General features: G+C 42.4%; 1 protein-coding gene across 2 annotated transcripts; it reads right to left on the reverse strand.

Moving 5' to 3' along the window:
• Window positions 1–2,983: 2,983 nt before the first annotated feature.
• On the reverse strand, window positions 2,984–24,263 carry C5H9orf85 (chromosome 5 C9orf85 homolog). Of its 2 annotated transcripts, XR_012645638.1 has the most exons (5): window positions 24,116–24,263; window positions 13,545–13,651; window positions 13,222–13,376; window positions 7,553–7,666; window positions 6,135–6,157 (listed from the first exon to the last, which is right to left on the reverse strand). XR_012645638.1 is itself a non-coding variant. In XM_074994771.1 (4 exons), the coding sequence occupies exons 1-4, from the start codon at window positions 24,215–24,217 to the stop codon at window positions 6,016–6,018; spliced, it is 465 nt and encodes a 154-aa protein (XP_074850872.1). In that variant the 5' UTR covers window positions 24,218–24,263; the 3' UTR covers window positions 2,984–6,015. The 2 variants fall into 2 exon arrangements, 1 of the variants encoding a protein (XP_074850872.1); XM_074994771.1 differs by lacking the exon at window positions 13,222–13,376 and having other exon boundaries at window positions 2,984–6,157.
• Between the last annotated feature and the right edge of the window lie 223 nt (window positions 24,264–24,486).

A 24,486-nucleotide genomic window follows, 5' to 3' on the forward strand; every position in this document is an offset into this window, starting at 1 on the left:
AAGCCTCTTGCAGTGCTCTACTTAGTTAAGGAATTACTAGCCTACTGTACAAGTATCAGGTTAGAGGAATTCAATTCTATGGCACTCTGGTTTTTCACAAGGAAGGAAAACATGGATCTGAGTAATGCACTGGACTTGGACTCCCAAGATCTAGGTTCAGTTCACAGACACCCTGCAGACACCAAACTGGTCACATGAGGGAATTCACTTGGTGTGTCTCCTCTTTCCCATTTGAAAAATTGTTAGTTTCCTCCTCCCAACAGCAGCACCTTGTGATGAAGTGAGAATCTTCTGGGACATTGATTGCCACACTTGTGTCCACTTACCTCTGTGCTTTGCACGGCTACCCTGGGGGTGCTAAAGGTTTAAAGTTGCTCTTGGGGCAGAAAGGGAGTTGTCATGTTGTGTCTAGGTGGAAAACCTAGATCACTAAAAGGCTGACAGAAACTGACCCTGTATCAATTGGTAGACTGTTCATTACACCAATGGCAGAAGGGATTGAACCTATGACCATAGGGGCTAAAGCCCTATGCTGCACCCTATGGCCATGTCTACACTAGCCCCAAACTTTGAAATGGCCATTTTGAAGTTTACTAATAAAGCGCTGAAATGCATATTCAGTGCTTCATTAGCATGTGGGCGGCAGCAGCACTTCGAAATTGACGCGCCTCGGCGCCGCACAGCTCGTCCCGACGGGGCTCCTTTTCAAAAGGACCCCGCCTACTTTGAAGTCCCCTTATTCCCATGAGCAGATATCTCCCTGTCCCATATTTGGTCACCCTAAGCAAAGTCCATAGCTCCCCAACACCCAAACAAAACAAAGTGTCAATACTGGGGTGAGAATTAGCAGATCTAACCTGGGACTGGCAGTTTTAGAGGCACAACTGGAAAGGGACTCTATGTTCCATGGCTGGGTGGAACACTGGTTTGACCTTAACCCTTTTCTCTTCACTAATGTACGGATCATCGGACAATGTTCCAGTTGACTAATAAATCCTGGTCTGTCTTGAAAAGACTGTCTGGTGCCACTGCAATTACTTAGTGAGATGCACCAGCACTTGTGAAGATGGCACAAGTCTCTGACCAGCAGTCAGGCTCAGCAGAAGCCCCCAGACAGAACTGTGTGTGAAATATGAGTGGTGGTGCCCAGAGGCTCAGTATTGTCTCAAAGGCTCCAACATGGCCTACCCCTGGAGGCCTCCTGCACAGATGTTCTTCCAAGAGACTACTTAAAGTATAGCACAGCACAAATCCACAGGTGTATAAATGAATATGGGTGGCAACAGGGCCACCGCAAAATTACCAGGGTGCAGGTATCTAGAGACAACTACCATAGAAAAAAGAAAAATCTCAAGACTCTTTCTTTATAAGCCTCATATGAAGGTCACTTGAGGTCTTGCATAAGACTTTCACTCTCCTCTTTGAAGTGTGTTTCTCCCATGCTTTGCGTTTTTTGTAGCATTGTCTAAAGTGAACTTTCACTTGGAGCCTCATGGTGGCTTGTTACAAGTTGTACCTTTCTGGTCTGGTACTCTCTGGACCTGAGTGGTCCAGAACAAGGGAATTTGACCATGGGAGGTCAGGCCTTTGGGCTCGCCTGGGTGGCTGCCCCACCTGCCTGCAGCCTGCTCCCTGCTGCTCAAACACTGCACCCTCAGATCCCCTCCACTGTGTGGCTGCCATCAGGGATCCTTATGGAACTCACCAGCCCTGCTCCCTTCCCCCAGGGCTCCCATCAGGCTCCCTGCAGTGGGGCTGCCAACAGGGCTCCCCACTGCAGCAGAAGAGGCCTGCCAGCCAGACTGGCTCCACACACTTTCTTGTCCAGCAACGTGGTCCAACAGGACCAAAGCTGTTGCCAGATGAGAGTTAACCTGTACTTGGAAAAGTCACGTCCAGATACAGTTACCTCCTTCCAACTAAGTTTCTTCACACCACATCAAACAGGAAAACAATTTGCTTCTAGGTGCTTAACTCATAGTTTACTCTAGACTAACATGGTAATTAGGTTTACTTTTTTTTGTTTGAGACTTTGAAAAGACCACGTTGATGCAAACATATCCATCCTGTTGATCTCCCCCCACGTCACTGGAGTGAAGTGTAACTCTTCAAACTTTGTCTACCATAAGGCATTTTTATACTGTGGCTAGCAATGATAGCTTTGGCTGTGACACTTGTTTCCAGCACCATATAATTAACCCCATTCTTGGAAGGTCCAGTCAACAAGCTGAGGAAAATGGTTGCCAAAACTCTCTAAACAGAGATTCCCTGCCCTTCCAACAGCAGTACAGCAATATTCATGTTTGGTGTACACAATGTGTCAAAGTATGGCCCAGATGTGAGTCAAATATCACTTTCCAGTCATAAATCAGTTAAATGATAGAAGCAGAACTAAAGAACAAGGACCTCTTTTTGTATTCCTGCTTTGTTAATCACCCATCTGTTCACCAGGGCTTGTCCACTGCATTAATAGGCTGTCACCACAACAGCAGAAATCATCCACTAATTCTCAGCTCTGGCAGAAACTGCGGGTTCCATGACGTACTTTCCTACCACTTCAGGAATTCCTTTCACCTTTAGGCTAAAAGGCCAGGCCATTAGTGAGTTTTATTTTTTATCCCCTGTTGCTTACTGAAAGGATGTTTTGTCATACTTAAATCATTCTCCTGAGTGTGACTTTCATACGCAATGAACTTATTTGTTTCCATTTCAAAAAGCCCTATTTGGACATTATTTCCAAATTACCTGTGAAAACAAGGGGGGAGAAGGAGGGATTATTTCCAAATCCTTTGTTTTCTCTGTACCTGTATTACCGTCAAAAAGCAGGAAGGAAGGCAATGTCACGCTGAAACAGACGCCAGTACTGTCAAGTGGGGGGATGTTCTCTGACAATATTGCAACTTGACCTATAGCCCAGGGTTCAAATACCATCTACTCACTTCCCATTAGACATCACAAGTTTTTCAGATATGTTTTCCACTTCTGCCACACCACAGCCCAGTGCTCTGCAACATCACTAGCTGGCTAGTTCTTCAAACACACAACAGCTGAATATCACTGTATGCTGATTTTTTTTAACCACAAACTCTGTAGTTTTTATTTATAAAACCATTACATGAAAGAACACTAATGAACCAAAAAATAAATACTAGCAACTGGCTTTTAAAAACTGGCTTGACCTTTCTGTATATTTTTCTTAAAAGCTTACTGATTATAGGTAAAGGTTCATGTTCTATTACTCACTGAACTTTATAGTGGGCAAGATTTCTCACCCTGTCTGCTCCCTCTGTACTGGGTAAATGGGTCAGAGCAACATAAAGGGCCCTCAAGCTCTGGAGAGTATTGCCTTAGTGGGTGCACTATAAAAGACACTAATAAAACTTCCCTTTAGACCATGCATGTCATGATATGCCAGTGGCCAAGGTGACAGGTGGAGAGGTACATAAGGAGTGGGGCACATGGTGGAATGTATCATATTTCAGCCTACAGTCCATAATACCTGAGGTTGCTGTATCTGAAAGATGGGCCTTTCTTCTTTTCAGCTCAGGAGCTGTTCAGGAGTAATTCACTGAAGTTAAGTCCATAAAAGGCTATTAGCCAAGGTTAGGAAATGGTGTCCCCAGCCTCTGATTGTCAGAGGCTGGAAATGGATTGCAGGAGACAAATCACTTGATCGTTGTCTTCGGTCCACCCCCTCTGGGGCACTGGCCACTGTCGGCAGACAGGCTACTGGGCTGGATGGACCTTTGGTCTGACCCACTATGGCTGTTCTTAAGATCAGGTTGAGGAGAGTGCAAAAGTGACTTAAAGCTGTCTGAGCTCTTCACCCCTGAGAGTCCTGACTTAGAACCTCACCCATAGAACCTGATGCAATTCACATCTACTAGTCTCTCACTTCTGTAGTTCTATTCACATCAATAGCGTTGCCTATTTATGCCAGTTCCCAATGGAGGAGGAGTATGTCGTCTCCTAAAGGCTTAGCTTTTAAAAGCATTTTTCTCTATATATACTACAAATCTTTAACACTTTTTTAGTTAAACTATAAGATCCTGTGTAAACTAAAGTTAAGGGAAGTAGGGGTGCCAATTTTGGCTGGATGAATTACTGGAGATTTCATCATGACTGTCTTTAATTCCTGGGGACTAAGGGTTAATCCTGAAGTGCAAGCAACCCCCTAGGCAAGAGAACATTCTACAAGGCTTGGAAATATTTCTGTGTTGGATGATGTGACTAGCCATACACATCAGGTTGGTTCTTAATACTGCTGCAAAACAATTAATTTTCTTCCCAATTTTGGCCCAGTATGCCCCTGCTTCATATGCTCAACATTTCCTGGCAGCCTGCATGCACTTTGTTTCACAATTTAGGTTTCATGGCAACTGGGGTTTCAAATATTGTTTTTAGCTATAAAGATCTCCAGCATAGCAGTTCCAGCCTACTGGGAGCCAGTCCTTATATGAACTAAAAACACTTTTGGGAAGTGTATAGTTTAGGAATTCAACTTTTGGTTGCAATCAGACAGGGCATAAGAGATGGCACTTTGTGTGGTAGGCTAGCTTACAGATACACTAAGCAAGGTCCTTTAGAACCTGGCAATCCTATGATGAGCCCTGTGTGGTTAATTTAAATGCTCTTGAGTAAAATTTCTGGTTAATCCTTTTGGTCCCTCAGAATCTGTTGCCACAGCAGATGAGATGCCTTCTATTTCCAGCAGTATTACAGGGTACAAGGCACATTATGAAACAGTTCTTCCAAATTCAAATAAGGTTATTCTAACCTGATAAACTTAGGCTACACCTACACGTACCATTGAAGATTGACTACTCTAGGTCAATCTGCTGGGGTGCTGTTTAGCACGCAAAATGGCACATTCTGGGTCAACATCAACCCCGGAACTCCTTGAGAGCTGCAAGGATTAAGGAAGGTTGATGGGAGGAGCGCCCCATTAATCTTCTCTCAAGAAGACAGGGATGGAAGTCAACAGCTCCAAAATTGATATTTGGTATTCAACTGGCGTACTAAAAACTGCGTAGCAGCCATCTACCTTCAAAACAACCGTACGCGTAGCCTAAGTTAAGCCTCCCCCACTTAATATGCTCTACTAGTCCATATTCTATGGGGTTTTATTCATAAAGTAGAAAATGCTTTGCTTTTAATTTCAGAAAGGCTGTTTCTACAAAAATGTGTAAACTAGATCAGAGTTCAAACATCACAACCTGCAGTTAAAAAATAAATGCAGTTATACAGGAGTGTCACTAGAGGACACTTTCTCACATCATAAGGGAAATTTAGAAATGCTGCTTACAAAGAAAAGATCTATCCACTAACCAAAGTCAATAGGCTTGTGCTCTTTTTCACACTGAAAACCTTCTAAGGATACAAACTTTTCACTTAAAATGTTAATGACATCCATTGATGTGGTGCTGCTTATGAAAGGGATAACAGCATTCAGAGCATCTACTTGTACACCAGAAATGAACAGCAAGTGTGGGGGTAGTGGCAGTACTCCACAGAACCCTGTTCTGGAGCATTTTAACATGACTGAGGAACTACTCTCCAGAAAAAATAGAGGTAGCTTTACTTCTTGCGATAGGGCCATTTGTCTATAATGCTTTTGGCCTGAGATCTGTAACCTACTGTATGCAAACCACAGAATAGTTACCCCATGACAATGAGTTTCAGGCACTAGTTTTAAAAACTTATCCCGACTGAAGCAGCCTTGAAGTGGAAAAGCTCCCTAACTTCCTGTGTACCAGACACTGATGCACAAACATTTGATATTGCAGAATTCCACTCTTTGCATAAAGATTTAAGAGAATTCAAATATAAATGTTCCATTTGTATTAGCAACATATCAAGCACTAATATCAGACTCTCACAGTGGAAAAACTAGGTATCTTTTTTTGCCCCTTCAGTTCTATAGTCTGACTAGAACTTTAGCTTTTCATATAAAATTATACAGGAAGTTCTTCCATCTTATCAAACTTCATATTTTTAAAGTTTTCCTCCAACGTGTCAGGATTCTTTATTGTCCATGCCATCTAAATCAATGTCAAAATCCAGTTTATCACTTTCCTCTGACTCATCTCTTCTACTGATGCTTCTCTGGTCATTTCCAGTAGTGTCACTCTCAGTCTTCTCTGGTCCTTTACTGATACTAAAAGAAAACAAGTATTATTTGCAAGTGGCAGTGGTAAGCATTTATTTAAAAACAAGTAAATAACCCAAACAATTTTGGATGGAAAAATTAACTAAATAGTAGAGAATCCATGCATAGTTCAACCAATCAAACTATTATTGGCCATAAGCCACAACAGCAAATTAACATACGATGCTCAGTAAAGAAAAACTGCTTGCACAAGAATTAATCTAATTCTTGACCTCTCCCCCCACCCCTCCACTCTCTGATTTGCTCACCTTGATTATCTTTTTCTGATTTGTCCTCCTTGCTTACTGTTTTTGGTTCTCTGTGCCTTAAATATTGAGTCTGTTCTAGTTTGGCTATGGTCTGAAGTAGTGGGTCTGTCCCACAAAAGCTCACCTAATAAACTATTTTGCTAGTCTTTAAAGTGCTACTTGACTGCTTTCTGTTTTGATAGCGTATAGACTAGCACGGCTTTCTCTCTGTTGCTGCTTGCAAAAGAGTAATAAAAATACTAAGTAGCATACTTGGCATTGCTGTACTAAAGTCTATAGCAACCCTACTTGGTTACTTTTTTCTGCTTACTTTACGTTTGAACCATCAGATGACAAATTGAATTCAAACAGTAAACTAGCTTGTGCATATTTTATGGTACTTAGTGTCTTAATCCATTTTAAAAGGCTTAGTTCCAAAGCAGAAGCAATTTACCCTTTGCAACTAAAGATTATTGGGTCTAATCTCATTCTCACTGATGACAATGGGAGTTTCACCACTGGTTTCTGTAGAATTGAATTTGTTGTCTTCTAGTGAATCCTGTCTGGGTTACTTAAAGCACATACTAACATAAGGAAAGGTGTCCTGAAAATACACCAAAACATTGGATCTTCTTTTTTCCAAGAGAATGGCTATGTCTACACTAGCCCCAGACTTCGAAATGGCCATGCAAATGGCCATTTCGAAGTTTACTAATGAAGCGCTGAAATGCAAATGCTGAATATGCATTTCAGCGCTCCATTAGCATGTGGGCGGCCGCGGCACTTCGAAATTGACGCGCCTCGCCGCCGCGCGGCTCGTCCCGACGGGGCTCCTTTTCGAAAGGACCCCGCCCACTTCCAAGTCCCCTTATTCTCATCTGCTCATGGGAATACGGGGACTTCGAAGTAGGCAGGGTCCTTTCGAAAAGGAGCCCCATCGGGACGAGCCGCGCGGCGGCGAGGCGCGTCAATTTCGAAGTGCTGTAGCCGCCCGCATGCTAATGAAGCGCTGAATATGCATTTCAGCGCTTCATTAGTAAACTTCGAAACGGCCATTTGCGTGGCCATTTCGAAGTTTGGGGCTAGTGTAGACACGGCCAATGTGTGATATACAACTAGCGCAAGTATATAATCAAACTTTCAGAGAACTACTTACGGAACTACAATTTCTTCTTCCTTTCCACATTTAGCGCAGATTTCTAATTCACAAGCACAGGATCTACAAATAATATGGTAAGAATCCTTTACAGTTTTTTGGAGGCACTTCACACTATTGAAAGAAGAAAAAATATTGGAAAGACGTTAGCTAGTTAGCAAATTGGAATATTCAATTAATTTTTGAAACAATGATTAGAAATGGATTTTATATAAAATAGACTTCAAAGGGGGAGATGACTTCCCCTAAAAGTCCTCCTGTACATGCCATCATAATATGTAATTAGTTTGTCAGTATTTGAGATGCTGTCATTTCTCTTTAATTTTTTTAAATATCAGCTTTGGAAAATTAGAATTTAAGGTGGAGAATTTTTTTAATTCACAGGTGATGAAATACAGATCTCTGTATCTACGTATTTGAGCAGGCTGTTTGGTTCACTAACACTGTTTCTTGCTTTGAAAACTGAACATTTCCTACCCCTCTGGCTCAAAAAAGAATAGTCCCAGCAGCATATAGTATAGGTTGAATATCTCTAAACCCGGAACCCTCGCATCTGGCAACATCCGTAATCTGGCATGACTTTAGTTATGCAGATGACCACTTATGATAAGTGTGGCCAAATTTCCCATGATCCCATGAAGTTTATTTACAACCACAAGTCCTGGCTGTCAGGGTATGCCTATACTTCCAGGAAGATCGACCCAGTCAAGGTTGATCTTCTGGAATTTGATTTTCGCATATCTGGTAAAGCCATGCAAAACTGATCTCTCTGGGGTCAGCAGTTGATCCCTGTACTCCATACTACTGTGTGGAGTAAGGGAGGTCAATCGGAAAGTACTAGAAGCTAAGTCTATACTAGGGAAATGAGTAGATTCCAATGTGTATTTAGAATTTTGAATCTGAAATAGATTTATGTCCCTAATACAAACAGCCTCAATGTTCTGTGCTGTTATTTAGCTCTAATTTATCCCTGAGTGTCTAAGAGCCCACTAAGCAGTGGAAGTGTTAGTAACGTGCTAAACGCTATTGACCTCCCGTGATCCACCAAATTCTCTCGTTCAGCACTGGTCAGTTCCCAGGGATGCCAGACGAAAGAGGTTCAACCTGTCCATTATGCTTCTTTGAATTTCTCACCGTGCAAAAGATAATACGAGCCCAAAGACAAAGGAAGTTGTGTACTACTCTGGTATTGAACTGGCCTGAGGGTTAAACAGTCTTCAGGCTTAAAAGACTGACTCAGACAAACATTCATGATGTATCCAAGTTCTTTTCTGAACAAAAACTGAGAAGGTATTTCTGCTGTAATGCCCAAAACACCACCCAGAAAGCCAGATTTTTTTTTGGCCCCGAAGCAGTCTAAAGATTCAAGTATACAGCTACTCTCACAGTGGGTCTTGCACAGTAAGCCAAAGAGGCTGGATAACAAGCCACCAGATATTCTTCCAGTTCTTGGAAGGACCAGGAGGACTAGTAATTAACATCTTCTTGGGGCAAGAGTACTACTTTTTTAAACCACAACTTTCATTCACATTTTGCCATGCTAGTTTCAAAGACTGAGGAAAGAGAGAAAGAGAGAACTAAGATTAAAACCAAGACTAAGCAAATTTCAATTTAAACATCAATAAGATTTCCTAAAAGCCCAGGGCTACTACCCACCTGAGGAAAGACTGGTGAAAAGAATAGAGGGCCTGGTCAGGAAGAAGACACTACAGCAGAAGCACAGTGCCTAGGGCAAAGATCTTCAGCATCCCTACTTGTAGGAGCCCTGAGGATAAAGTCTGGTCTTTCAGCTCCAGGGAGCTGAGTCACACTGAGCTTACACTGCAGTGTAGACATATGCTTTTAATACCCTACCTTGCAGGTGTAGTAATCTTGAGGGGCTTGAAATGTACAGTACCACAGGATAAATTGCTCTAGAATCTTCTGTGGTAATGCCCTAGAAAAGGATCTGAAAAGCTCAGCCTTGCAGAAGGTGTTACTCTCACTGACTCAATTCAGCAACAGAGCATGTAGGACAGCTGCAACAGTTCTCACTTAATCTGAAGATGGCTCTTCAGAGCATGCCGACCCTACTGGGGGGCAGAAGTGGAATATGTCCACTATTTGCATTCCATTCATATATAGCCAGACTTGGAAGGTCCTACAGGTCTTCTCTAGTTTGGGCATGAGGACAGCATATCCAATCCCTGCTAAAGGAGTCCAATTTTTGTAGGGTTAGACCTTATGGTACTAGCCACAGAACTAAGTCACAGTTTTTATTTCAAAATAAAAAAAAAACAAACCCACCATTACACAAACTCTCAATCTTCAACACGTTGTCAATAACAGAAAGCAGAGAGGCTACCCACTGACTATGGGTATTTCCTGAGTTAGTCCAGCCTTCCTGATAAGGGATTTTTAGAGGCATCAGAACAAAAAGAATGACAGTCTAGAGGGACCTGTCAGGAAGCTCTCAGTACTGCCCACTAGCCTCCGCTCACAACATGCCAAACAGACCACATAATAAACTGCAAGCAAGCACACGCAACACACCAAACAAATATTTCTGGAAACCTTTTATTTGGTCTCCATTTGCGTAGTTTCCAAACCACAGCAGAACCTCAATTATGAATATCCTGGGAAAAGAGGTTGTTCAGAACTCTGAACAAAACTTTATAGGGACTTTTGCCAAAATTTACAACCAAACATTGACTTCCTCCACATACTAAAGTTTCAAAGTGGTATTAAAAGTGCTAACTAGCTTAAATTAAATGTTAGCATTTTGCACTTAACTTAAAAGCATACAATTTCCCTATCAAATTTTTAAACTTTTTTTTATTTGTTTTTGTTTTAGTAGTTTAAGACAGTACTGTGCTTTTTTTTTTTTTTTTTGCACCTCTGCTGCTGGCTGACTGCATAATTTAGGTTCAAAGTGAGGTGTGTGGTTGACCAGTCAGTTTGTGAGGTCTAGTGTACCTCAGCTAACAACCTATATTTTTTTTTATTTGAAAATGGCTTCAAAATCAAGCAATCTCATGTGTTGCCGGCGGATGTGATTTTTTTGTTAGCTGCTTTTTTTTTTTTTTTTTAAAAAGGCTCAAACCAGAATGGATCAATTTAGCAAATCTGAAGTACTTGGTCTGAATTTCAAGTCTGGCATGACACCATGCTAAGCTTTCTGGGAATTACTGCTGACATTTTTATAAGTGTTCTTCCATATCCAGCTTCCGACAAGCATCAGTGGGGTGTGACTGATGAACTGGCCTATAATACTTGGTCACTTTTAATAAAAATTTTCAGCAGCCAAGATAACATGAACAAGATGGAAAGAAGCTGTACAAAAATTTGTATCATCAAGCTGCTGTTTAAGATAAAAAGGAATTTGAGAATACTACATTTTTGAAAAGTTGACAGATTAGTCATTTATTATCTGTTTAAAAGCTAGACCTGTCCCTCTTTACTAATTATGGCACGTATTGTGATCTTTTCTTCACATTACAGACCAGGCAGTGCAAACCCACTAGGGGCTTGAAGCAGGAATATTTCAGTCTTCTGAGAGAAATTCAGGAATTTCTGCAAGTAAAGTTAAACTTGAAAGCAAACTGACATTCTTCTTTTGTTTGACCTTCTCAACTTGATCAAATGCCCAAGCACCATTAGTAACCCATGAAGTAGCCCGTTACTCAAATTACTATGATTTTTTTTACTCTGACTTTTAGTATTTTGAGCTGTAGGAAGAGATAATTAATTCTGAAATCTTCAAGTAACACACACCAAAATTAAATGGCACAAGCTGCCAAAATCTGCAGTGAAGACAATACCTTCAGCAGGCATATAGGAACTGCAAAATAAGCACAGTTGTGTATTTGTAGGGTAATATTTTTCAACAACTTAAGTTATGAACAGTGTACACATGTGCAATCATATGAAGAGCTTGCAACAGGAAATACTGATTGCCATTGGGGAGGGGAGAAAGTTAAACCTGAGTTTCTTTTCATAACTATATAGCTAACTATCAATCATTTGTTAAATTTTAGAGTTGCATTTATACAGTTACAAAATATATGCACAAAATTCACACATTTCAGTTGTTATCCAGAAAAGGCACAATGAGGCAAGCAGGTGCATAATTTCAATCAAAAAAAAAAAAAAAAGAGAGAACTGAGCACCTCCTTTCCACCTTTGACACGTTCTCTCCCTCTGCACCCTATCCAAGTCACTGAAATCCTAAGTGTTGCCCATAATAAAACATAAAACCATGCACCTCTACCAAAAGTTGTCTTTAAACAACCCTTTGTTTCATTTAATCTGTTTAATGTGACCTGCACATCACTAAACACTCTATTAGCTAAAACTACTTATTTTGGCCTGATCCTACAACTGGATCTGCATAGACTAAGTTCTGCATCCTCACAGGGCTCCAGTGACATCAATCCATGCAGGAGCAGTTTGTAATCATGGAACCCTTCATTTGTTGAGAATAAGGAAGACCACCTAGTCGAGTGTTTCTTAAATTTTCTGAGACCACGGAACACCAAATAATTTTTTAAGCAGGACACCTATAAAAATTCAAATTGTTGTCAGATGAAGAAAAACAAACCACAACATATACAGTAAAAACAAAATGGAGTAATTTAATCAGATATCATAGCAATGAAGAAGTAACAAATATATATCATCAGTGTATTTTTTCCAAATGCTCACATCCAGTGTACTAGTCTCTCACAGCTACTGAAGAGAATTTTTTGGTAACACTAATTTTTAGTGATAGTCAACCTCTACAAATGACAGGAAAAAAATCTACCACTTAAATCTCTGTCCCCTGCATACAGGCCATTTGTATTTTACACAACATATCCTATGAGACAAAGTATTTTAAACACCTGTTACAGAGAAGGAAGCTCTGCCTTCCCTAAGTAATAGGGAATTAAGCCCTAAAAAGGTTTCTTTAGGTCCCCATAAGATGCCTATTACTCTTTCGCTTGCAAATACTGAATTAAGTTTGGTAAGCCCCAAGACAGGGTAAAATAAATTCATCTAGTTAAAAATTCCACCCCATCCTGCCACTTAATCTTGTCTATTATAAGAACAGAGAAGTTTCTCTGTTTGTGACTGACTCTGCAATCCTGGGACAATCACTTGTGTGTCTGTGCCTCAGTTCCGTCCAGTTAGAAAATTATGATAATTAGATCCCTCACAAGCACTCTGTTTACAGATTTGAGTAGTTTAATGAAAACTGCTAATACCTAGTGTTATCTTAAATATGCAAACCAACTATTTTAATCAAATAAAAAAAAAAACTTTAAATCATAGGGACTGTATTTGTGGATAGTTTAGGGTTGGAGCGTCCATGGTGATGCAGGGGAGTGGACGCTCAGCACCTGTTGGGCCGCCACTCCAGTAAAAAGCAAGTTAATGTTGATGGCTATGGTTCAGTTTCCAGACATAGCAGTGAAACAGGCTAGAAAAATGGACATTTAAATCCATTTTGAAGATTACAGGTCAATATTATAAAACAAAGGAATTAGTATTTGGACACAGACATTTCCCTAACCTGTCAAAATGCATGAGGCTTGAGCTTCATTAAATCACTGCTTTTTAGTTTTGGTATTAAGAATGGATGCTAGGGAACAAATTATGTACCCATAAACAAATACAAAACTTATTAAAAATGTGTTGTAGGATCATACTTTGTTTTCTTCCTGACGGAGAGTCTTACAAAGATGAAAGCTCAAACCAGGCAAGTACAGTGCTTCAATCTTGGAAGGGGGCTGTGGATGGAGGGAAGACAAGCAACTTCTCCGATCAAGGGCAAAAGGATCCAGGGAATGGGGCAGAATAGCACCTGCCAGTAAAACCAAAAGTCAGCACCTTTGTTACGTGCTTTCTGAATCTTTACTCTCTCAATACAAAGCATTTACATCTCTTCTAAACATCAAAATGGAAACTCCAAAAATAGTAATACATTCTAAAAGTTTCACAATTATACAAGGATTATTTTTTGTTTACTCACCATTTCTTCGGTTTTGACAGGACCTTGTATTTGTTGAATTTCACACGCCACTCCAAGACCTCCTTACAGTGCTGACATACTCCATCATGAAGCTTTGCATTAATTTTCTTTAAAAAAAAAAAAAAAAAAAGTTAAGTGTCAAACCTTTTTTGAACCTACCTATTAGCAACTATTCAGCAGCTGAGTCAAAAAGAGCCTCTTAGGAATTAATTCCATTAATCTTTTGATATTCTACAGCTTGAGTACTGGGGGAAAGATGTAGTCTAATTCTTGTAGGAGAACAATAAGTTCATCTGTTTTTTCTGCCTGTACTTATGTTAGTAATAAACAGAACAAACACTCCCAAGCATTCCTAAAAATCAGTGAAGTTTGCCAACCTACATTCAAACAGTAAAATGGGTTTGGTATGGAAACGGATTTTGGGACATCAGTTTTAATCACTGAAGCCACATTAAAAGTTTATACCTATAGTTTAACTATCAGGTTTAGTAATGATGATTTCAGAGGATAGCCTTACTCTTCTAGAAGCACAGATGAACTAGAAGTGCTACACCCTACATCATATGGTCACTTAACATCTTCCATAAAAATTCCTTCTGCTTTCCATCAACAGTTCAAATGAGCCTTTAAAAATACAGAAAAGTGCCTCCATGATGAGCGAAAGTTTAGGAAAGGTATATACTGAAAAAAAAAAAAAAAAAAAAAAAAAAGTCCTCCTATTCGCTGAATTCAGAATACAGTACAGTAGACTCCCAATTTATATGATTTCGACTTACATTTCTTGCAATAATGCAAGTTGAAATCATGAGTGATGGGGAGCTGGCTCCAGTGAGTGGCGTGGAGCCCAGAGCCAGGAGGAACAGCAGCACCTTGCAGTTTCCCAGCTCTAGCAAGCAGAGGGGAGAAGGGAGCCAGGTTGTCACCTGGTTCCTGGCTCCCCACCGCTCCCGGGAGCTACAAAGCTGACCAGCACTGCTGCACTTGGGTTTGGGCTCCCCACTGCTCACAGGAGCAAGTAGCCAGGACCAGGGAACCCAAAGACAGCAGGGGCCCTCCCCCACCCAGCTCCAACTTACATGAAATTTGACTGACACATGGTTGCCCAGGAATACAACCTATGCGTAAGTCGGGATCTACTGCACGCATGAAATACAACTATTTTCTAGTGCAACTAGTCATCCAGGTCATAGGAAACCTTTTGCTTCCTTAAACATTTCCCATTTTCTTAAAGAACATGGTTAACTCAGTCACCTTGAACTGTTGATTACATTAATTCTGGAGATATCTATACACTAAGAACTTAATTGAGAAATCAAATCTGCTCACATTTTAAATGAAAAGACTGAATAATCAGCATTATGCAGAAGTACACAACAAGCGAACTTCTGTAGTTTGACACTCTCAAGACCTGACCAGTGCCGAACGAGAGAATTTGCCAGGCCACAGAAGGTGACTATTGTCTAGCAGCATTATCAACACTTTCACTACTTACAGGGCTCTTAAAAGATACTTAAGGGTAACTTAGAGCTAAGTAACAGTGCAGAACACTGACAGCCAGGACTGGTGACTGTAAAACTTCATAGGATCCTGGTTAACTTGGTCACATCCATGAGCAATGCTTGGTCAGGTAAAATCTTGCTGGATTACAGATGTTAGCAGATGAGTGTGCTGGACTAGAGAGGTTCAACCTGTACTTATTTCGTGTTCATCACAGAAGCCAGTATTTATGAAAGATTGGTGACAGATTTTCTTAACTTGACTGCCATGCATTGCGTTCCAGAGTCAATACGATTTCTAAACAAAAGAATGAGATATCTGTCTAGTGGATAGCAATATTAGGCATGAATATTGCAAGCCATATATATAGTGCAATATGGCTAAAATGGAAAAACTTACCTTTTGTATTTTCTTCAGTATATTGAATAATATTTAAGCTTTTGAATAGTTTCATATGCTTACTATAAATGGGTTTAAAAGGAGATAGTTAAGCATCTGGTAAGGCAATTGCAAGAGTCAATTATAGAAAACTGTTGCCATTATTTCCAATCAGCTCCTGATGAGACAGATGAGCACACCAGCAGTCTCCCCATTGGACCTGTATCTCTAGCCTGGGCTTGCTTGCTTTCTACCTGCTTCAATTTCATAGACTGCACTAGCAGGACTTAGAGGATACTTCTCACTCCTCTCAGCCTACAGCAAGGGTGGGGAACCTATGGCTTGGGGACCAGATTCAGGTTTCAGGCCCCACTCCACTGTCCATGGCAGAGGTGTGAGCTGGCACCCCACCCACACAAGGGGCGCCATGGCTGGAACCCTAATGCTGACCAACTTGCACTGCTGTGGCAGGAGGCATCCCGAGACTCATGGGCTCAATCCACGCAAGCTATGGCCAGATCCAGCCTGTGACTCTGCCTGGCAGGGGGAGGAGGGGAACCTGCCCCTGAGATAGAAGGAAGCACTCCCTCCCCCACACACTGTTGTTCCTATTGGCTAAACTGCTCTAATGCCTTGATGCTTTTCCAACAGGTACACAATTTGGCACAGTGTTTCCCTACTATCAGGGAAGACTTTTGCTATCCTTGTGAAAAGTTGTCCAAATTTTGCAAAGTGCCTTTGAAAAATCTCAGGTCACAAATGCTCAGCAGACACTCATTAGAAGTTGGTAGTTAATTCTCTGCAGATTCTGGCAGCACTGAGAACATTGCACTCTTTCCCAGGAGCTGTGTGCCAACCACCTTCCCCACACAGTGACTGAGCATGCTCCATCTCAGGACCATAGGGAAAATCCTTCTCAGCCCCATGCAATTGCTGCTCCTGGCTGCTAGGGGCCAGCATGGCACTAGGCACTGGAACTGAAAGCACTGATACTATCCCGCCTGTGCTCTCAATGCTCCTGCTGGTGTGCGGCCAGCATGGAGGAGGAGGGTGGTTCAACTGCAAAGGGGGGTGGTGGGGGGGAAACATGTGATCATGTAATTGAAAACTGCCACAAGAGGACATATGTAGAAGGAAGCTAAATCAAAAATGCATGGGCAGACTTAATTTTGGTATCTCCTAACTTTTGAATTCTTGGCTTTGTAAACTTAATGCTTTTTTTTTTTTAATGGAGTATTGGCTATGTCTACACTAGCATTTTGTTGGCAAAACTCAGAGCACCCACATTACAAATGCATTCTGTTGACAGTAGATTAACCGAAGGCAGCACTTTTGTTGACAGCCTTCTGCCATTGTCCCAGGAGCCAGAACACCTCTGGTAGAATCTGTCAACAGAAAGCAAGTGCGGACGCTCTGGGCCTTCTGTTGACAGGCAGAGCATCTGGGTCACTGGGCAGCCCTGTCTGCTGTGCTTCCGGTTGGCCATTCTGCCAAGAGAGCAGCCGAGCAGTCCAGCCACTCTGTCAACGAAGCAGATTGCTTTTTTGATCCACTTTACTGTCTGGACGCAATCTGTCAACAGAAGATTTGCAGGAAGATACTTTCTGTCAACAGATCACTGTAGTGGAGTCATAGCCATTATGTCATGAGCCATCCAAGGTTTCATCACAACGTAAGCATCAGAGTACCATTTTGGATTTGTGAAGAACCGATCCTCTCCAAAGATACTTTCCTTCAAGGAACCTTTAACTTGTTATTTTAGTCATCTTACTTTTATGTCTTTTTATAACATTTTCAGAATGTTTCTTTTTTTAAAGGAAAGGGTCCATATTTTAGTATTTTATCCCAGTGTACTGTTTAACTAAGACTCCTCTTCCTGTTGTGTTTCAGGCATCTGACATGAAAGAATTGCAAACCTGGCCACTATAGCCTGAATCAAGATTTAAAGCCCTGCAAAACAGTTCATACTAGCCCTGCCCTCACCACCTCTGCCACTAAATCAGTATACAGTAATTTGTATTCCTGACTGCATTTTAGTATCACTTCAACATTTTAACATGCTGAGGTACCACACAAAGCTTCAAATGAAGATACTGCACTTCTGAGTTGAAGAAAGCTATTGTTAAACAGTGTACTTTTTAAAAAGAAGTCAGCTTCCCTTACAGATACTTTTCTAATTTCCAATAGTATGCCATGACTGGCACTGGAGAAGGAAATATTCCTGAAGTGATGACAAAGATAGGCTCTGCAATGTGTAATGTACTTGGAATGCAAAAGCCCATACCCAAGAGAATTGCAAACCATATAATAATGCTGAAGACTACATACTTTTTCCAAGTACTAGTTGGAAATAATTAATAATTGACAGATGAATACCTGTTTGTGAAGCTATATGAAATACTGAGTTAATTTTAATGGAGTCAAAGCACTGAACACTATAATTATCAAATAAAAGAATGATGCTCACTTCCTTTGGTGACAGGCTAGGGTGTACTAGCCCTGTTTGTGCAGAAACCAGCAGACATACAGCAATGAAAACAATGAGCATATTGTATACTTTTTAGCTGCAGTATGTTAGTTTAAACAAGTGTCACAGAAACCATCACTGGAAGAAATTCCTGTCCTGTGCTCCTGAATTCTTATGATTCCCTAGGGGGTACCGAGATCTACCTGTAGTAGTCATAGTTTTAGTCAACTTTCCTTTTTATGCTGAAACTCCAAAGTTCACCTTAGGTTAAGATCACGTGACTGGATTACATGAGGAAAAAGTGATGCCAAATATCCCCAGTCTTTTGCATTCCCAGAGACACATAATTAAATAACTAACTGCAGAGCTCCTGTCTGAGGCTTTCTCCCACAGAGACAAACACTGACTAGTACCAGGAGCTTCTATTTAAATTGAAAAGAACACATGAGAATATTTAATGAAAGGTAATATAAATTTAAAGCAATTACTTTTGCAGCAAATCACTTTGCAGTTGGAAAAAAGAGTCCAATTAGCTATTAAGTATAACACTGAAATCTAGTTAACTCATCATAGTATTTAGTTATCTGAAGGTTATTCGTCTGAATTTAAGATTGGCATTCAACATGTGTGAGCTTTCTGATATTTGATACTCAGTTCCAAGTTGAATCATGGAAAGTGACTGCTATCAATAATAATTAAATTTTCAAATACATATTTTAATTTATGAAACAGTCTTGGAAACTAATGTCATGGTACCTAACCAAAATTACTTGTTTATCATCTTGGGTCCCTAATACACAGTACCACAATTTTATTTTTAAAAAACAAAGCAAACAAACAGTATAATTAGTTTGGAATAGAGGCAGGGAAGAGTTTTAAATAGACTGAGCAGTACAACTGAAAACCCACTTCAGAGTAGCAGTGAAACTTACAAATAGAAAAGAGGCCTGTACAGTAAAAGCCATGTTATCCAGCACTCAGATAATTGGCACTGGGGGCCAGCTGCCAGGGGCAGCATTGCAGGGCTGGCTGAACTGCCAGGGCTGGCAGCAGCAGGGCCATCCCCCCACAGCCCTCAGGAGTGGGGCTCCCCCCACCCCCAACATCCTCCCCCCGAGTCAGCCACACAGGGCCAGGTGCCCTGCTCGACTATCCAGAAGATTTGGTTATCCAGCAACCCCTGTGTCCCAGGAATGCTGGATAATCAAGGTTCTTCTGTATTATAAAACCAAAGTGAGCCCACGGACATGTAAGCTGTATTTGCAGTCACAGTGAGAAACAATCCAGAGCTTTGAAAACCAAGAGGGCAATTTCAGAAAAGTTTGCCTGTCTGTAAGCCTGTCTCTCCCCTGTTCTCTGATACCTTGCCAGCATCCCCTGTGCCATGGCAACCTGTGGTGTTTGTGAAGCAGACAACGTGAGATGTAGTAATGAGTAAGAGGGCTGGGTTGGGTGGAACCACAAGAGAGCTAAACATGGGAATTGTAACTAGGTATTGTGTATAATGTGTGTATGTTATTTATAGGGCTTCAGCCTTTCAAGGTCTGTAAGTTTCACTTTTGGGGTTTATTGTTTTAATAATTCTCACATTTTGAAAATGGCTGCCATATAAGCAAAGATTAATAAGACTAGGACTCTTCAGGTTGGTGGGGAAAGGATGTTACAGAGGTCTACCAAATCATGATTGGTGTGGAAAAGTGAATAGTGAGTTACTTCAAACCATAATACAAGAACAAGGGGTCACCAAATGAAATAGGCTGCAGGTTTAAAACAAAATCAAGTACTACTTCACACAACATAGTCAATCTGTGGAACTCCTTGCAGAGGATATTGTGAAGGCCAAAACTAACAGGGTTCAAAAAAGGATTTAGATAAATTAATGGAGGATACGTCCCTCAATGGCTATTAGTCAGCGATGATGGCCCTACCTTTCATTTGTCATAACTTGGGACTGGGTGGCGTGATGTTTCACTTGATGCTTACCTGTTCTGATGATTCCTTCTGGGGCACCTGGCATTGGCCACTGTTGACTGAATACTCGGCTAGGTGGACCTTTGGTCTGATGGAGTATGAACATTCTTGTGTTTCAGTAGATATCCAAAAATCATAGGTTTTGGAGCTCTTTGTATTGTATTGAGTATTATCTTTGTACGATTCCCTAGTGTATTTCAATAGCAGTATACTGAGGTGTAGGTAGGTATCTGCACTGTGTATCAGCAGGGTCTACGAAGACCAACCAATATGCAAAACTTTGAGCGTGCTTTAGAAATTATACCTCTAGTTCATATTATGGCTCTACACATGATTTGTGTCATAGGGCTTATCTACACAACCACTCGCACTTTTTATTGGATGAACACCTTTTTTTGTTGTTCACATGGAGCATTTTATAAGCTACAATCCAAAATCAATAGTCCTCGTTAAAACCGGTGTTTAAAAATTTCACCAGTCAAATCTAACCCACCCCTGACACTGTGGGATTTTGTTTTGTTTGTAAACAACTGTAACATTGGAATATTTGTTTTTGGTTTGTTTTCTATTAAGGGGGACTCCTATAGCTAAAACATAATCCAGGTGAAAACATAAACAATGCTCCTAAAACCAAAAACATGCTATAAGCATGCTACAGCTGAAATCTTGCTGTCACCTAAGGGCAACTGACCACTGCATCAGAAATCTAACTCACATTGGACTTCATCCATGTGCAGAAGAAGTAAACATGGAATGACTTCTTCAATTTTCAGTTGTTTTGTTAACTAGGTTCTTTCTTCTAAAACAGGGATAAATGCAACAGTCACCTGGAAGACTCAAATACTATAAACCCCTGACTAAAACTTGGGAGCGAGCCCCTTTAGGGGAGGAGGTGTCACAGGTGCTCGGAGGGATGCTGAGGAAGAGAGAGATGTGTAGCCCAAAGGAACGCCACATGTTCTTGGGGTCAGAGGGCAGGGGCGGGGATAGACAACCTACAGCTCCTAGCTCCACATGCTGCTTACACTACACTCCAAGCCCTCGTTCTGCAGTTCCTTTGGCTCGGAACCGCAGCCAATGGAATTGCAGGGCCAGTGCCTTCAGGCAGAGGCAACACTAGGAGCGGAGCCCCCCCAGGTAAGCACTGCCCTGCACTCAACATAACTATAGAACTCAACACTGTCCTAGCAGTGACTAATGCACCCAGGACCAAGTTGCTGCAGAGGTCACAAAAAGTCACAGGCTCCATGAACTTTGTGATGAACAGTGAGCCTTACCTATACGATTACTAATGGACTAAAACTCCCAAAGGCTTCATACGCATTCATGAACCAGAAAGACAGGTTGCAGTGTTCCTGTAAGTATAACTAAATGATTCCTGACCAGGTTCTGACAGCAGGAAACAGCATGTGGGGCAATAGTCACTCTTTAGCACAGTGGTTCTCGATGTTTTCAGTCACATGGCACACTTCCATGAGACAAACAATTCCACAGCACACCCACTCTTTTCAGCTGAATTGATTGCTCAAAGGTTACATTAACTGCAGTTACAGTCTTACTAGAGAGATCTGCATGATAGTAGTGCGTATAACAAGCAAAACAAGGATCAAATGCATTCGTGTTTCAAGTCCCCCACAGAATACACAGTCCTTGACAGCGATCACAGACATATTTTCAAAATCTACTCAACACCATGCTAGGAATGTTGAGTAAATGAGTAACCACTGAAAGCAGGTATCCCTCCACACCAAACCATTGGAACCAGGACGCAGCATTTAAACCATATTCCAGCTTCAACAGGCTCCCACCTGCTCTCCCTTGCCACAGCAGGGAGCGTGGACTGGCTCCCTGCCAGCTTGCTCAGGCTAGGAGACAGCATTTCAGCTTATTCGCAGTGTGAACGGGGTCCTGTGGGGTTGCAAAGAGCCTTTCTGTAGGAGAAAAGCTGTCTAATCCTGTGCCAGCTGGGACTCAGGCAGCCTTGTTGCTTGAGCCCCAGCTAGCTCAGGATTGTAAATCCCCCCCGCCCCCCACAGTGGCTCTGCAAAAAGCCACAGTGGGGGGGAGGGGAGAGTGACAAAATTCCAAGGCACACTTAGATTCTTCCAAGGTTGAAAGCCACTACTCTAGTAGAGATGACTGGACTGATCCTGCCCATAGTTTTGCTCAACCCCAAACAAAACCATCTTTTGATAAGACCTTACCCACTAGTAGTATCACCTTCCACAATGATTCAGTGTGAAAATTACAAAAAGGGGTGAAGGGAAGAAACATCAAGTGGAGGAAGGAGAGTGGATTAACTCAGGCACATCTTCTTGGAAAAAGCGTGGAGACACGGAAATTATAGCCTTCTTGGGGGTACATTCCCTATTTTACTAGTTACAGCAAGTTGATATTCTGGGGCTACCCTAAACTTCAAGAAGTCCACACCCTCTTAAGTCTACTCTTCAGAATGAAGAGCAACTTTCTTCAAGTGCACTTACAAAATGCTGATCTGAGACTGACAATTTGTTCCTTGCCCCATCATTCATTCAGTGTGCATTCATCTCACTAACCGTTTGACATGTCAAGCACAGGTTATGAAAGTTAATATTCCCACTTATATGCAAACCCCAGTTAAACTTTGTTTTCACAATTGGCATGAGTTCCCAACAGGGTTCCCTCTAAGCTGCACATCCACACAGTTGTCTAAGAAGCCCTGTGTAGGGGCTCAGGGCTGCCATGCACTGTATTGAGCTGCAGTGGCCAGAAGAGGGATGTGCTCCTCCAACCCCAGAAGCAGGGCAAGATTAAGAAAAGAGCTTTCAGGACTGCAGCCCAGGGCCCTATACTGTGGGGGCCCCTGGGCTACAGCCCACAAAGCCTTCATGTTCCAAGCCAGCCCTTCCTGATGGGTGGACGAAGGCAGCTCCACATATTGACTGTATATTAACTTTTCAGGTTAGAGAAAATGTTTTCAAATGTATCTGATCCCCTCTCTTTGTGCCTGGGGCCATTTACACCCCTCTCTCCACACATGTACATATACTACTACCCAGCTCTGAAAGCAGAACAGAGAGCTCTGCAACTGCTGGCTTGGCACCGTGCCAGTAACAGCACAGAAGAGTGGCAGTGTGAAAGTTCATATTCATCAATATCAATTTTCACAGCCAGCTTAGTGTCCTATTGCCATCCTTACTTCTGTGCTGCTGCTGCCACACTGGGGGCTTATCCCTGGAGACCTGTCACCTCCAGGGGAGAGAGAGGGGAAGGAAAGCCTGAAGACTAGGAGGGAGAGGAGAGCCAAAGGTAGCAGGGTATTGAGACAGGTTATAATGATTATGGTCCATCTGAATGTTTTTCAGTTTTATGTTACCTAAGTAAACAGACTTGTTTTGAATGAATCCTGAAACTGAAAGTAAATCCCATGCAAATTTATTTCCACATTAAGCAAACTCCTTGACTCTTGATTTTAGTCCAAGAGGTGCTTGCAAAGTTCAGAAACCTATTAAAAACTTTGATTTACATCTATAACAAACCCATAAATGATTCAAGGGCAGTTTCCCAGCAGTAAAATAAGACTACTTGGCTAGCTTCCGGAGATGTTATTAATAAATTAACGCATGCATCTCCAAACTTCTGAGAAACTGAACTGTAATAGCATTATTTTACACAAACTCTACATTGTCGGCCTAAATTAGGCTGACAATAGGGCTTTTCAAATGCCCATTTAGGCAGGTTTATATTGAACCAGCACCATGAGAGCTGAAGGCCCAAAGCAGGTGAAGCCAAAAGCAGGATCCTTCTGCCCCTGCCCCCTTCTTCTCCCCGGGCAGGGTGGAGTGGTAGCGTGCAGCTCCAGAGATGGCTTCCATGCCTACTTTTTAAGACGTTGTTAGTTCAGCTTGTCACGCGCCTACCCAAAGCTTTAAACGCCCCTTGTACAAACAATGCGCCACCTGCCCAGCCAGCCAACCAGCACAGTCATCCCCTCGAAGGCCTCCCAGCAGGCCACGGGCTCGCCGGGGCGGCCAGCCGCACCGCTTGTAGGCGGCTCGGGGCGGTGGGGGATTTAACCGCTGCTTACCGCGCGTTAAGGACGGTTGCTCCAGACGGCCCAAGCGACGGGCTCTCCGCAGCCCCTCACGCGTACCCGGGCTCATACTCCACTCCGCTCCGCTCCGCCCCGCCCGCTCCCGGAGGCCCTGCCGAGCGCTGCTGAGGGAAGTCCTGGACGCAGGGGCCCTGCAGCGCCACCCCCGCCGCGGCCGCTCCGTACCTTGCGCTGGGCGCTCGTGTCGTACTTGTCATTTTTGAAAACTCGCGAGTTCTGATGTCTCTGGGTTCGCGAGCGGGCCACGTTTCCCCTCTCCGAACTCATCCCCCGACACCGGGGGCCGCACGTGGGTTCCCAGCCCGCCCCCTGACCCGGAACGTCTCCACCCTGCGACCAGCCTCGCCGTGTGATTGGCTACGGTGCCAAAGACCACTGAGCTCTCCCAGTGGCCGGGACGCCACGTCAATCGGTTGTTCCCTATACCCGGATTTGCTCGTCTCTCTCTTCCTTGCGCTTCCTCATTGGCCTCGGATGGGCTGCAATCTCATTGGCTCGCGGCGGCCGGCTGCCGGTCAATGAGGGCGTGTCCCCAC

Source organism: Carettochelys insculpta, chromosome 5 (assembly GCF_033958435.1).
Source record: "Carettochelys insculpta isolate YL-2023 chromosome 5, ASM3395843v1, whole genome shotgun sequence".
Lineage (NCBI taxonomy): Eukaryota > Metazoa > Chordata > Testudines > Carettochelyidae > Carettochelys > Carettochelys insculpta.

What these genes read in the sequence shown, in the direction of transcription:
- C5H9orf85 (XM_074994771.1), bottom strand. Translation starts at nt 24,217, where the DNA reads ATGAGTTCGGAGAGGGGAAACGTGGCCCGCTCGCGAACCCAGAGACAT. An exon ending in CTGTCAAAACCGAAGAAATG is followed by an intron (nt 7,667 to 13,544) that starts GTGAGTAAACAA and finishes TTCTTTCAATAG; the next exon opens with TGTGAAGTGCCTCCAAAAAA. An exon ending in GAAGAAGAAATTGTAGTTCC is followed by an intron (nt 6,158 to 7,552) that starts GTAAGTAGTTCT and finishes GTTTTCTTTTAG; the next exon opens with TATCAGTAAAGGACCAGAGA.